The sequence below is a fragment of the Pelophylax lessonae genome, assembly GCF_965119305.1.
Source record: "Pelophylax lessonae genome assembly, chromosome: 8".
NCBI classification, from domain to species: Eukaryota; Metazoa; Chordata; class Amphibia; order Anura; family Ranidae; genus Pelophylax; species Pelophylax lessonae.
The window spans coordinates 143,113,784-143,126,980 of NC_138775.1; the positions used below are offsets into that span (position 1 = coordinate 143,113,784).

Sequence of the window (13,197 nt, forward strand, 5' to 3'; positions counted from 1 at the left end):
ACATTAAAACAAGTGTGCTGCAATATAAGTCATCTCCGCTCCTGTCCCTGTCACTCCCCTGATCTTGGCTAGTAAATATAAAAGCGGGTCTCGGCTCCGTGATTTATGTTCTCATACAGCCGCCGCCGCTTTTATATTTAGTAGCCGAGATGAGGGAAGTGACAGGGACAGGAGTGGAGATCACTCGTATTGCAGCACAGCTGTTTTAATGTAAACGCCGAATGACATACAGTGCCGTGCAACCGGAAGTGACGAGGGTAGGTTTTTCTCACGGGTAGGTAATTCTCACGGAACACCGGTTCACACTGAAGCGGCATGACTTCGGGGGCGACCTGTAAAGGCGCCTGCACCGCAACTTCGGCACGACTTGCACGGACTTCATAAAATTAATGTCTATGCAAGTCGCTCCAGGTCGCCCCGAAGTAGTACAGGAACCTTTTTCTAAGTCGGAGCGACTTGTGTCGCTCCTATTAGAACCGTTCCTGTACCACACAATGGACCGCGACGGTGCGCGACTTGTCAGGCTGACCAAGTCGCCTGACAAGTCGTACTAGTGTGAACCGGCACTTAATCTAGAAGCAGTGAAACTAAAAAAATACAAGTCATATTAATAATACACTGATCACAGCCTACATATCTATTTATATATATATATTATTAATATATTATAATTAAAATAACTGATATAGCAGAGCTTCACATATAAGGCGCCATTTACATATAGGTGCCCCGGGTCGCGGGCAGAATTGCTGCGATTCTGCCTGCAATCCCGAACCACTGCAAGTCGCGGGACGACCGTGCAACTCCCGTGACGCCATTGCAAGTCAGGGGAATCGCACGGGCTCCCCTGCGACTTGCAATGGTTCGGGATCACGGGCAGAATCGCTGCAATTCTCCACGCGATCTGAGACGCCTATATGTGAATGAAGTCTAAGAGTTACTGTATTTTATGTCAATAATTTGACGTTCTAGGCTATATTTGTTCTAGCTTACTTGCACTCATGTTCTTGTCCTGTTTGATCCATAAGTAGAAATCGATGTCCATTCCATGCTTCTGGGTTGGTTTCTATCCTGATGTTTTTGATATCTGTTCCATAACGCACATTGATTCCAATACTGAAATTTTGTAAATACCTCACCATGTCATCCGCATGAGGAAAGAATTCATGTGAATAATGCCCAAAAAGCAACTGTTCATCCTTGCTTAGCAGAGAATTCCAGTCATGACGAAGATTAAATTCTTTGTTTTTCCGACCAGTAAATTGTTTGTTAATGCTGATTAATTTACGGTGCCGTGGAAGATTTAAAAAGAAGCTACCGGGTCTACGGTTCCTTTCAAAGACTACATAATCCCTCCCAGAATCTTTAAGAAACTTTGCAATCTGAAGCCCTCCAGGACCAGCTCCAAGGACACAGTAATCATAGGAGTATAGCTTTGAGAAGACAGATGGAAGGCTTAGAAGAAATATCATCTGCACAACCTGCATTCTGCACAATAGAAAATGTAAAGTTTCAGCATACAAATAATAGTTGGAAACATTTTATAACATGAATATTATTTTCAGTGAGAAAACAGCAATTGATATGCACCATGACACCTCTTATATCTTGCATTTTCCATGCATTAAAACCTAAGTGTACTCAAAACATAAAACTGAAAAATCAGCACAAGGGATGTAACTTACAGTCAGTAGGATGTGTCCTTGTGCTAATGCCTCTTCTGTTAATAGAAATCCTCCTCTATCTATACCCCCACTATAATCTATTAATAGAAGGGACTGTAACAGGCTCTCTATGAATTATCTATTCTAGGAATGAAACAGGATCTTTGAATGGAGGGGGCAGACCTTTCAATCATCTGCTGTCATCCTTTCATTGATCCTGTTCCATTCACAGAAATATTAAACTGAGCAGCTGAATGGAAAGGGCACTTTTCAGGCTCTCTTGATGAGCGCCTGTGACAGTTCCCTCAGTTCTATTACCTTCCGCCACACTGGAAGATTATGACAGTGGGGTTAAGGGCGATAATGGATGGAGAAGGATTTCTACTAACAGAAGAGACATCAGCACAAGGGACACGTTTTACTGACTAAGTTATGTCATTTGTGCTGATTTTTCTGTTTTGGCTGCATTCAGACGTTAACCACTTCAATACCGGGCACTTTCACCCCCTTCCTGCCCAGGCCAATTTTCAGCTTTTAGCGCTGTTGCATTTTGACAATTGCGCGGTCATGCAACACTGTACCTAAACCAAATGTATGTGTTTTCCCACAAATAGAGCTTTCTTTTGGTGGTATTTGATCACCGCAAGGTTTTTACTTTTTTGCTAAACAAATAAAAAAAGACCGAAAAGTTTGAAAAAAAAAAAAGTTTTTTTGTTTATGTTATACAATTTTGTAAATAGATACGTTTTTTCCTGCACTGATGAGCACTGATGAGGAGGCACTGATGGGGTGGCACTTATATGCGGCACTGATAGGCAGCACTGATATGTGGCACTGATAGGTAGCACTGATATGCAGCATTGGTGGGCACTGATAGGTGGCACTGCTGGGCACTGATAGGTGGCATTGATGGGCACTGATAGGTGGAACTAATGGGCACTGATAGGCGGCACTGATAGGCACTGATAGGTGGCACTGACGGACGGCATTGATGGGCACTAATGGGCACTGATAGGCGGCACTGGTGGGCAATAATGGGCACTGGTGGGTGGCACTGATAGATGGCAATGATGGGCAGCACTGATGGGGAGGGCACTGGCAGGCAGCACTGATGGGGAGGGCACTGGTGGGCTCCCTAAGCCCTGATTGCCATCCCTGGTGGCCATGGTGGGCATCTCTGGGGTCATCGGTGGGCATCCCTGGTGGTTCTAGTGGCCCCCCCCCCAAGGGTCTGCACTGGTAATAAATGATCTGATTACCAGTGCAGACCCTCCCCTGTCAGGAGAGCCGCAGATCAGCTCTCCTCTACTCGTGCCTGTCAGGCACGAACTAAGGAAAGCCGATCAACAGCTCTTCCTGTGTACTATGTGACCAGCTGTGATTGGATACAGCTGGTCACATGGTAAAGAGCCTACGTCAGTAGTATGGAAGTAGCTGGAAGTATGGCACTGCCACTGCAGTAATGCATTAGTAAATGGGATTCACTGGACCAGATAACATTTTTCTACATGTCATAATAGAGTGTCAATGTGGAACTAAACCCTTATATCCTTTACAGCAGAGCAAGCTGCCATCTTAACCACTTACCCACTGGGCACTTAAACCCCCTTCCTAACCAGACCAATTTTTAGCTTTCAGTGCTCTCACATTTTGAATAACAATATATATACTAATGGCTGGGAAACCTCCCGCTGTCAGAATATGGTAGTGCAGCAGGAGAGATTTCCCCCATCAACACTGGCTGTGCTGATGGGAAATTCAGCCATTTTCTTTCCTTCAATCAATGGTTGAAGGAAAGAAAACTGCATAATGTATGGCCTGCCTTAGCTTCAGTTTGATCTCTAGTTATCATAGTGCTGAACATGCAGGGCCGGTGCTAGACTATTTTGCGCCCTAGGCAAGACCAGCTACTTGCGCCCCCCCGTCACCCGTGCCCCCGCCACGTGCGCCCCCCCAACTGCATTGCACACAAGACTGTGTATGTAGATAGATAGTCCATCTATATACACAGTGTGTTCAGTAGCCTTTGTAATTGCACTGCACTGCACATATAACTAAGACAGTATTAACATAGCCTGCAGGCCTCATATTTAAATTGGAAGTATTCCCAGGCTCAGGCTGTGTACAGTAGTACTAGTAATAGTACTAGTATGGCATCATCATCATCATGATGCCATACTGTACACAGCCTGAGCCTGGGAATACTTCCAATTTAAATATGAGGCCTGCAGGCTATGTTAATACTGTCTTAGTTATATGTGCAGTGCAGTGCAATTACAAAGGCTACTGAACACACTGTGTATATAGATAGACTATCTATCTACACATACAGTCTGTTCAGTGGCCTTTGTAATTGCACTGCACTGCACATATCTAAGACAGTATTAACACAGCCTACAGGCCTCATATTTAAATTGGAAGTATCCCCAAATTTTTACCTTAAACTCCTTAGGTGCCTGAATTGATCCTTCCTTTCAATACTGTATACAGACTGTCTCTCAGTTCTCATGTGCCTCGCCTGCACTGCTAAACGCGCGGTAAAACCACCTTCCATCACCACAAAAAAAGACAACGTTGTCTATAAACTATATATGCTACATACACATCCATACAATCCAACAAACAAGTACATAGTGTAGGTACTAAATGTACAGAGTAAAGAACTGTATAAATTCCACCAATAGATGTCCAGGAAAGATAATATACATCCCACAAGGGGAAAGGCAAGAAAACCAGGCCAATGGGAGAAGCTCAGGCATAAAGTGCATATAGCCCAGAGCTCCCAGCTAAACCAGATGGTTAAAAGCAAAGCAACATGAACAGGGAGATGACTGCATGTGGTCAAGCAGTAGCACATATTGCAGAGCAGGCACTGTCTCAGGACCTGAACTAACAGCAAGATGAAGCAGCCACAGCAGAGCGTGAAGCAATGGGCAATGTAGTGCACTCCACAGTGAAAAACAGTCATTTGATTATCCACTTCTCAACCTCCGCTGACAGAGTGGATAAACACAGCTTGTGCATAAATACCATACATCGGTAGTGCCTCCTCATGAGTCGTCCGCTGTATGCAGGATCAGTCCCTGTCGCTCAAAGCAGGACACCGTTGAACTGTACCATGCCGTCTCCCATGTGGTGGAAGTGGAGTGGAGGCGGAGCCAAATTGGAGTTGGCGGGGTCGGGGAGGCGGCGGCACGGCAGAGTGGAGGAGCCAAGGAAGGCGTGACGTCACTGGTTGCTAGACGCCAAGCGGCTCTAGCAACCTGTGCTGTGTGGGCTCTGCAGCAGAGAGTCACAGAGTCGGATCAGATGCGGTCCGGTCCTCCGGATGATGAGGAGATCCATTCCAGATGGTGCATGGCACAGGTCACTCACAGTAAGTGACACAATCTGAGTCAGGCAGTTAGCAGTTCTGCAAAGTCTGGCCAGCAGTGCGTCCCTAGGCGGCAGTGCGCCCTAGGAGGCTGCCTAGTTCGCCTAGCGGGAGCTCCGGCCCTGTGAACATGTGATCAGTTATGACACCTGCCATTTGATAATCTGACAGTTCCGTTGAGTTCACAAGCAAATGCAACGTTTATCATTCATGGCATACCTTTAACTGTTATGGAAAACAATTAAAATGATGGGTCTAGTTCCACTTGAAGCCCATTTTAAACACTCTTTGCAGGTTGACATGGTTAGGAGAAATATAATGTCTAGTTATTTGAGGTTATATTATAAAAAGTCAAGAGTGCATAATATTGTGTTTTCTGGTATTATTTCTGGTATTACAGTACCTTATAATTGTGTTGAATTGTTAAATGCTCTACTATGGACTGGTAATTTGCCATAATACCCCAGCCCCCAGAGGTCTATCAGTTTGCCCTGGTGGATATTTTGGTGGGTTGTTTTAATCTATGATCCATAATTGTACATTTATACCTCCAAGTGGCTCAACAGTCTTTGCAGATGATCAAACCCACCCTCTTGTCATAGAGGATCAAGCCTTATTTAAAGCAAGTAAGTCATACTTTAAGACTATAGTCAGTGATCATACAGGTAGAAAAGGTGTGATCCTGGGCTCAAAATGGCAGGCTTACAGGCTTTAAATAAGGTTCACATGGTATGCAAGTGCTTAAATCCTGTTGCTGTTGGATATATCCAGATATGCAAAGGGAAGGGGCAACGTTTCTTTTTTCTGGCCACAGCATATAAAATAACTGTACAGCTGTATAAAGAAACATTCTTGATGTAGCCGGGATCAGACTACTTTTATAAATATACAGATTTATTGTTGTTGTTGGAATTGTTCCTGTTCCCCTTTAATGCTGATTTCAAATGGAATCGCCCTCTGGCAGGAAGTGGAAGATTGGGATAGTGGGAGCTGTAGTTTCTGGCAGAGACCTGATCATTGTTTGGATAACCGAGGAAACTATCTTCCCATGAGGCTAAAGGGGGAACGGAGCATCTTGGGAGAAGTTATAAAACTATCTGCTCCACAGCATGAAAACTCTCTTGCTTCTGGGATCCATCGCGTGCACATCAGCCTGCTGAGTGTGTGACTGAGAGCAGCCTGCGGCCTAGTACAGAATTCAGTCTCAGCGGAGCGGATTCTGGTCATTGTACTGTGGATGCTTTATCATTATCACTGAGGGAGGGAGAGAGGGAGAGAGAGAGTGGAGGTCAGTCAGACCTCCTGAGGTGGCAGAGCGCAGCCTGTCTCCAGACAGCGTGGGAAATCACATTGCCTGTTCCAGCGGGCCCTCACGGATGGACATCCAAGTTGGAGAGAGGGTGCCTATGCTTGGCTCAGACCGCAAGTATAACATCTCATCTTAACACTGACTGCAGACATTGCAACAGACACTCTTAGGATTACAATATAACATCTGATCCTCTAGATATTTTAAACCACAGTGGAAATTATCTATGAGCTCCAACTGCCGGTGAAGAACATAGCAAGGCCTTGCTAAAGGGAGGGACATTGATGCACAGTCGTTTTAAAGGGGACACGTTCTAGTTTATTGTCATATTGCAAAAAGGGGACTGACAGTATAAATTAGCCTAGAGTTCTTTTTCAATTTGAGTATTGCCTCATTATCTTATTGTGTTAGGAAATATTCATTACACTTCTAGGATATACAACATTATTTACAATACTGTGCCCTGATATTATAACTTACTGTTTTCTGTTGTTTTCTGTGTCAGTCTGGTTGAACCCTGATGGTTTAAGCAGGGGTTCAGCTGACTGACATGATTTCACTTGCTTACTCACTGAGTAAAGCCTCGTACATACGATGAGATTATCGGACGATCTTTCGTCCGTTTTTTGTTGCATGCTAGTCTCATATGGAAAGTGAAGAGGTTACTTTCATATGAAAATTCTTGTACGACAGAATTCTACTTCAGAAGTGATGTCTTGTGTTGAATTGTTTTGTATGTATTCTTTAGTTTCTGAGCATGCGTAGTCTTGCTCTTACGATTTTTTTCGGAGGAAAACTGTACTAATTAGATGAAAATCAGATGTTGTGTTCACGTACGATAAAAATTTTATAGCCTGCGCATCCAGTTTTTGTCACCCGAAAATTCGTAATCGGCTGTCGAAAGCACTATACTAACGATCAGAAAATCGACAGATTGTTCGTCGGACGAAATTTTACTTCCGATTTTCGTATCCTGTGTACGGGTCTTTAAAGTCAAAACTCATTTGTACTCTGTCAGTGTAAATCTTAAAGGTGTATACACAATGTCTGGACCTAGAGTGTTAGGTGGGCTGGATGGTTTACAGCAGGGGTCCTCAAGCTATGGCCCGCGGGCCGCATGCGGCCCGCCAGGGTCCTGAGCCCGGCCCGCAGGCCGGTGTTCTGACAGATTGCTATAACCTGTCAGAATGCTATACTCCCGTCGCTTCCGGGGGCGGTACGTCATGAAACAGCTGTGAGACTCACCAGTGTGCATGCGCAGACAGGTCGGCTTGCCGCTGTTAGTCATTGACTCTGACAAGGTATAGCCGTCCATACAGGGGGCAGGACGGGGAGGAACATTTTGCGCAGTGACAGGGTATCTGTCAGAACACCCGTCATCGAGTCCTTACAGGGGGCGGGGAGGAACATTTTGCAGAGCTCACTTACCAGAGGCGGGGACGGAGGGTAGAACTGAGAGGAGGCGGGAAGGAAGTTCGGCCGTCACATTAATACAGGCATTCTAGCCATTAAAAGCCGAAGTGGCTCCTCCTATATATAATTTATATAAAATACTAAGTATATGTTTTGTTTTTTTTTATGCCTTTTAATGGCTAGAAGGCCTGTATTAATGTCACGGCCGAACTTCCTTCCCGCCTCCTTCAACCCTCCCGCCCCGCCTCCGCTAAGTGAGCTCTGCAAAATGTTCCTCCCCGTCCCGCCCCCTGTATGGACTGCTATACCTTGTCAGAGTCGATGACTGTAACAGCGGCAATCCGTCCTGTCTGCGCATGTGCACTGGTGAGTCTCACAGCTGTTTCATGATGTACCGCCACCGGAAGTGACGGGGTTATAGCATTCTGACAGGGTATAGCTGTGGTCACTCTGGTATTGAGAGGAGGGCATGCTTTGGTCACTTTGCATTGAAAGGGGGGCAAGCCGTGGTCCCTCTGCATTGAAAGGGGGACACGCTGTGGTCAATCTGGCATTGAAAGGGGGCACCCTGTGGTCACTCTGGCATTGAAAGTGGGCACTCTGTGGTCACTCTGGCATTGAAAGGGGGCACGCTGTGGTCGCTCTGGCATTAAAAGGGGGCACGCTGTGGTCGCTCTGGCATTGAAAGGGGGCACGCTGTGGTCACTCTGGCATTGAAAGGGGACACGCTGTGGTCACTCTGCATTGAAAGGGGGACACGCTGTGGTCTCTCTGCATTGAAAGGGGGCATGCTGTGGTCACTCTGGCATTGAAAGGGGGCACGCTGTGGTCACTCTGCATTGAAAGGGGGCACGCTGTGGTCACTCTGCATTGAAAGGGGGACACGCTGTGGTCACTCTGCATTGAAAGGGGGACACGCTGTGGTCACTCTGCATTGAAAGGGGGACACGCTGTGGTCACTCTGCATTGAAAGGGGGCACGCTGTGGTCACTCTGGCATTGAAATGGGGCACGCTGTGGTCACTCTGGCATTGAAAGGGGGCACGCTGTGGTCACTCTGCATTGAAAGGGGGGCACGCTGTGGTCATATATATATATATATATAAATAAAACAATAAATATTGTATTGTTTTTCCTGTTTTTTTGTGCACTACAAATAAAATATGCGCATTGGAATTCGTTCATATTTTTTTTTCAAACTATAGTCCGGCCCCCAACAGTGTCTGAGGGACCGTGAACTGGCCCCCTGTTTAAAAAGTTTGTGGACCCCTGGTTTACAGGATCACAGTAGTGCTGAAGAACACCCATTAACCAGCAACCCCCAAGGGAGTAGTGCTACATTTAAAAAAAAAAAAAAAATATATATATATATATATATGCACACACATATACTGTATATCCTCTTTTACAATGCCACCTATGCCCACATTCAATAAGTCACTTACCTGCAAAGAAAGACACCTGGAAACTAACCAGTATGATGTAACACAATACATATCACTATGAGCGGAGCTTGTCAACCATAAATGCTAGGGACTTGTCAATTGGCTCATAGTGATTAGAAACCCCTTTGAATTGGACTGATGACACAAAAAATGAAATCAAAGATAAAGCAAATTTGTCAACTCAAGATCCCTTTGGCTATGGTGAGACCTATATCCAAGAATCCCAATAGATAAATCTCAATGCCAAGGTATCATAAAAATGCACTAAGATGAGTAAATAATTTTGCGTTCTAAAAAGTATGTCAGATTAGAAATTACAGTTGGTGGGGGCCCTGATCTCAAACAATACTGGCACCTTCCCCTAAATGTATACTGCCAGCAAAATAATGAGTTCCTACCTTTCCAGAAAACTGGAATAAAGCAGTGAGTGATGGTTTCAATGAGCCACTAAAAAACAAAAAATGTAAAGATAAAAATCAATTTTTTATTTGTACATTAGAATGATCACATAATAAAAAAACACCTATAGATCAGCTGCCGTCCACGTGGGTTGAGATACATCTAAATTTACAGAAATTTTGATCCATTTCTGTAAATTTAGATGCATTTGTACCTTGACATCGATGGTAGCTGAATTATAGGTGTGTTTTTTCTTTATTATGCAATCATTTTGTACAAATTAAAATGTGATTTATAGCTTTACATTTTTTGTTTCTAGTGGCACATTTAAATCCCCACTCCCTGCTTTATTCCAGTTTTATGGAAAAGTAGGAACTCATTATTTTACTGGCAGTATGTGAGATATGTTTCTCTGCTTCAAGACAAAACAAGTCTCTGTGAGTTGTTTAGGTACTCATATCGATCCTCAAATAGGTACTCATATAGGTGCTCATATCGGTACTAATATAGGTGCTCATATAGGTACTCATATCAGTACTCAAATAGGTACTCATATTGTTACAGATATCGGTACTCAAATAGGTACTCATATCAGTACTCAAATAGGTAGTCATATTGGTACAGATATCGGTACTGAAATAGGTACTCATATTGTTACAAATATTGGTACTCAAATAGGTACTCATATAGGTGCTCACATAGATACTCATATCGGTTCTCATATAGGTACTCATATAATTACTCATATCATTACAGATATCGGTACTCATATAGGTATAGGTGCTCATATCGGTACTAATATAGGCGCTCATATAGGTACTCATATCAGTACTCAAATAGGTACTCATATTGGTACAGATATCGGTACTCAAATAGGTACTCATATCAGTACTCAAATAGGTACTCATATTGTTACAGATATCGGTACTCAAATAGGTACTCATATCAGTACTCAAATAGGTAGTCATATTGGTACAGATATCGGTACTGAAATAGGTACTCATATTGTTACAAATATTGGTACTCAAATAGGTACTCATATAGGTGCTCACATAGATACTCATATCGGTTCTCATATAGGTACTCATATAATTACTCATATCATTACAGATATCGGTACTCATATAGGTATAGGTGCTCATATCGGTACTAATATAGGCGCTCATATAGGTACTCATATCAGTACTCAAATAGGTACTCATATTGGTACAGATATCGGTACTCAAATAGGTACTCATATCAGTACTCAAATAGGTACTCATATTGTTACAGATATCGGTACTCAAATAGGTACTCATATCAGTACTCAAATAGGTAGTCATATTGGTACAGATATCGGTACTGAAATAGGTACTCATATTGTTACAAATATTGGTACTCAAATAGGTACTCATATAGGTGCTCACATAGATACTCATATCGGTTCTCATATAGGTACTCATATAATTACTCATATCATTACAGATATCGGTACTCATATAGGTATAGGTGCTCATATCGGTACTAATATAGGTGCTCATATAGGTACTCATATCAGTACTCAAATAGGTACTCATATCGTTACAGATATCGGTACTCATATAGGTATAGGTGCTCATATCGGTACTAATATAGGTGCTCATATAGGTACTCATATCAGTACTCAAATAGGTACTCATATTGGTACAGATATCGGTACTCAAATAGGTACTCAAATAGGTACTCATATTGGTACAGATATCGGTATTGAAATAGGTACTCATATCGTTACAAATATCGGTACTCAAATAGGTACTCATATAGGTGCTCACATAGGTACTCATATCGGTACTCATATCGTTACAGATATCGGTACTCATATAGGTATAGGTACTCATATCGGTTCTCATATAGGTACTCATATCATTACAGATATCGGTACTCATATAGGTGCTCACATAGGTACTCATATCGGTTCTGATATAGGTACTCATATAGGTGCTCATATAAACAGATCTGATGGGAGTTACCGGGCATCTACACCATAGTGTGTTGTGTACTTTCAGGAGCTCATCTTTAATATAACACAAGTATCAATATTTTTGGTGCTCTGTTGCTACTCACCTCTCATACATAACCCCGGATCGTGTGATCATTCACCGCAGTTCCAGCCTATCAATGCCAAGGAATGAATAAGCCCCTCATTAGACAGCAGAATATGGGATCTGGGAGAGTTTCTAGAGAAAAACAAATCATATGAGACAAATCAGTTCCATTCCAGCATCAGAAGCTCTCTATGACAAATTCTCTGGTGTGAATATGAAAACTAATAGGAACAGATGAGATAGGAAGAGGTCCAATCACCGATCACTGCCTGTCACATCCGTCCAGACTGACAGATCCCTGTCATCACAGCCCATCACTGAACCCTTACACCTCAGCTACATCAAGAGCAGACAATGACCAGATAAATCCGGAGAATATATAGAAATCGGTGTCCTGTCCCTTTATTACGGTCTGCCTTCATTGCTCCATTCATTTCCGTATAGAAAAACTCTATCCAATGTGAGAATGGACTGATGTCACGTGTTGTGCTGCTTTCAAGGCACAGCTTTTCAGATGGCTAAGAGCGACCCCTACTGGCCGTCTGTATGAAGAGGTTTGCTATCATTCGCCTTCATGCTGTGCAGCTAATAGACAGACACACGTTTGTTATTGCAGAGATCAGGGCTTTCCTATACAATGCTGCTATTCTAATGATGATGATCAATGCAGTACCATCCTGTATCAATCTTCATCATAAACCGGCTGGCAAATTGTCCAACCGGAGCACATTTTTTACTGACAACTTGAAAAATGACAGAGCTCCTATTAACCACTTGCTGACCAGCCGCCATAGTTTTACTGCAGCAGGTCAGCTCTGTTACGTGAAACGACGTACATGTATGTCGCTTCATGTAGCAGTTAGAGGGGGAGGGGGAGCGAATCAGCGGGTCTGTGGTGGGCACCCATGGAGACAGAACAGCGGTCTTCCCATATAAACACGGCAGACCGCTGTCCTGTGAGTGATGAACACAGGGGTCCTGTGTTCCTCCTATTTAGGAACACAGGTCTCTGTGTTTATCCAGTGAGCCCATCCCCCACACAGTTAGAAAGCAACCCCTAGGCACACATTTAACCCTTTGCTTGCCCCTGGTGTTAACCCCTTCCCTGCCAGTGTCATTAGTACAGTAACAGTGCATATTTTAGCACTGATTACTGTAGTAATGTCATTGGTCCCCTCAAAAGTGTAAAAAATATCAGTTAGGTCTGATCTGTCCGTCGCAATGTCGCAGTCCCGCTAAAAATCGCTGATCACCGCCATTACTAGTTAAATAAATAAATAAAAATGACATAGATCTTTCCCCTAGTTTGTAGATGCGATACCTTTTGCGCAAACCAATCAATATACACTTATTGGGATTTTATTTACCAAAAATATGTACATATTGGCCTAAAATGATGAAAAAAATTTGGTTTTTAAATTTTTTTTATTGGGAATGTTTTATAGCAGAAAGTAAAAAATACTGTTTTTTTTTGTTTTGTTTTTCAGAATTGTCGCTCTTTTTTTGTTTATAGCTCAAAAAATAAAATTCGC

The 13,197-nt window shown here is 43.2% G+C and overlaps 1 protein-coding gene across 1 annotated transcript in view; it reads right to left on the reverse strand.

Moving 5' to 3' along the window:
* Positions 1 to 11,944, reverse strand: part of FOXRED2 (FAD dependent oxidoreductase domain containing 2) — a 38,999-nt gene extending 27,055 nt beyond the window's left edge. The window contains exons 1-4 of the mRNA XM_082266396.1: positions 11,925 to 11,944; positions 11,685 to 11,797; positions 9,204 to 9,338; positions 994 to 1,488 (exon numbers count right to left, since the gene is read on the reverse strand). Coding sequence (XP_082122522.1) covers positions 994 to 1,487 — 494 coding nt within the window. The 5' untranslated portion in view covers position 1,488; positions 9,204 to 9,338; positions 11,685 to 11,797; positions 11,925 to 11,944. The remainder of the gene's footprint in view (positions 1 to 993; positions 1,489 to 9,203; positions 9,339 to 11,684; positions 11,798 to 11,924) is intronic.
* Between the last annotated feature and the right edge of the window lie 1,253 nt (positions 11,945 to 13,197).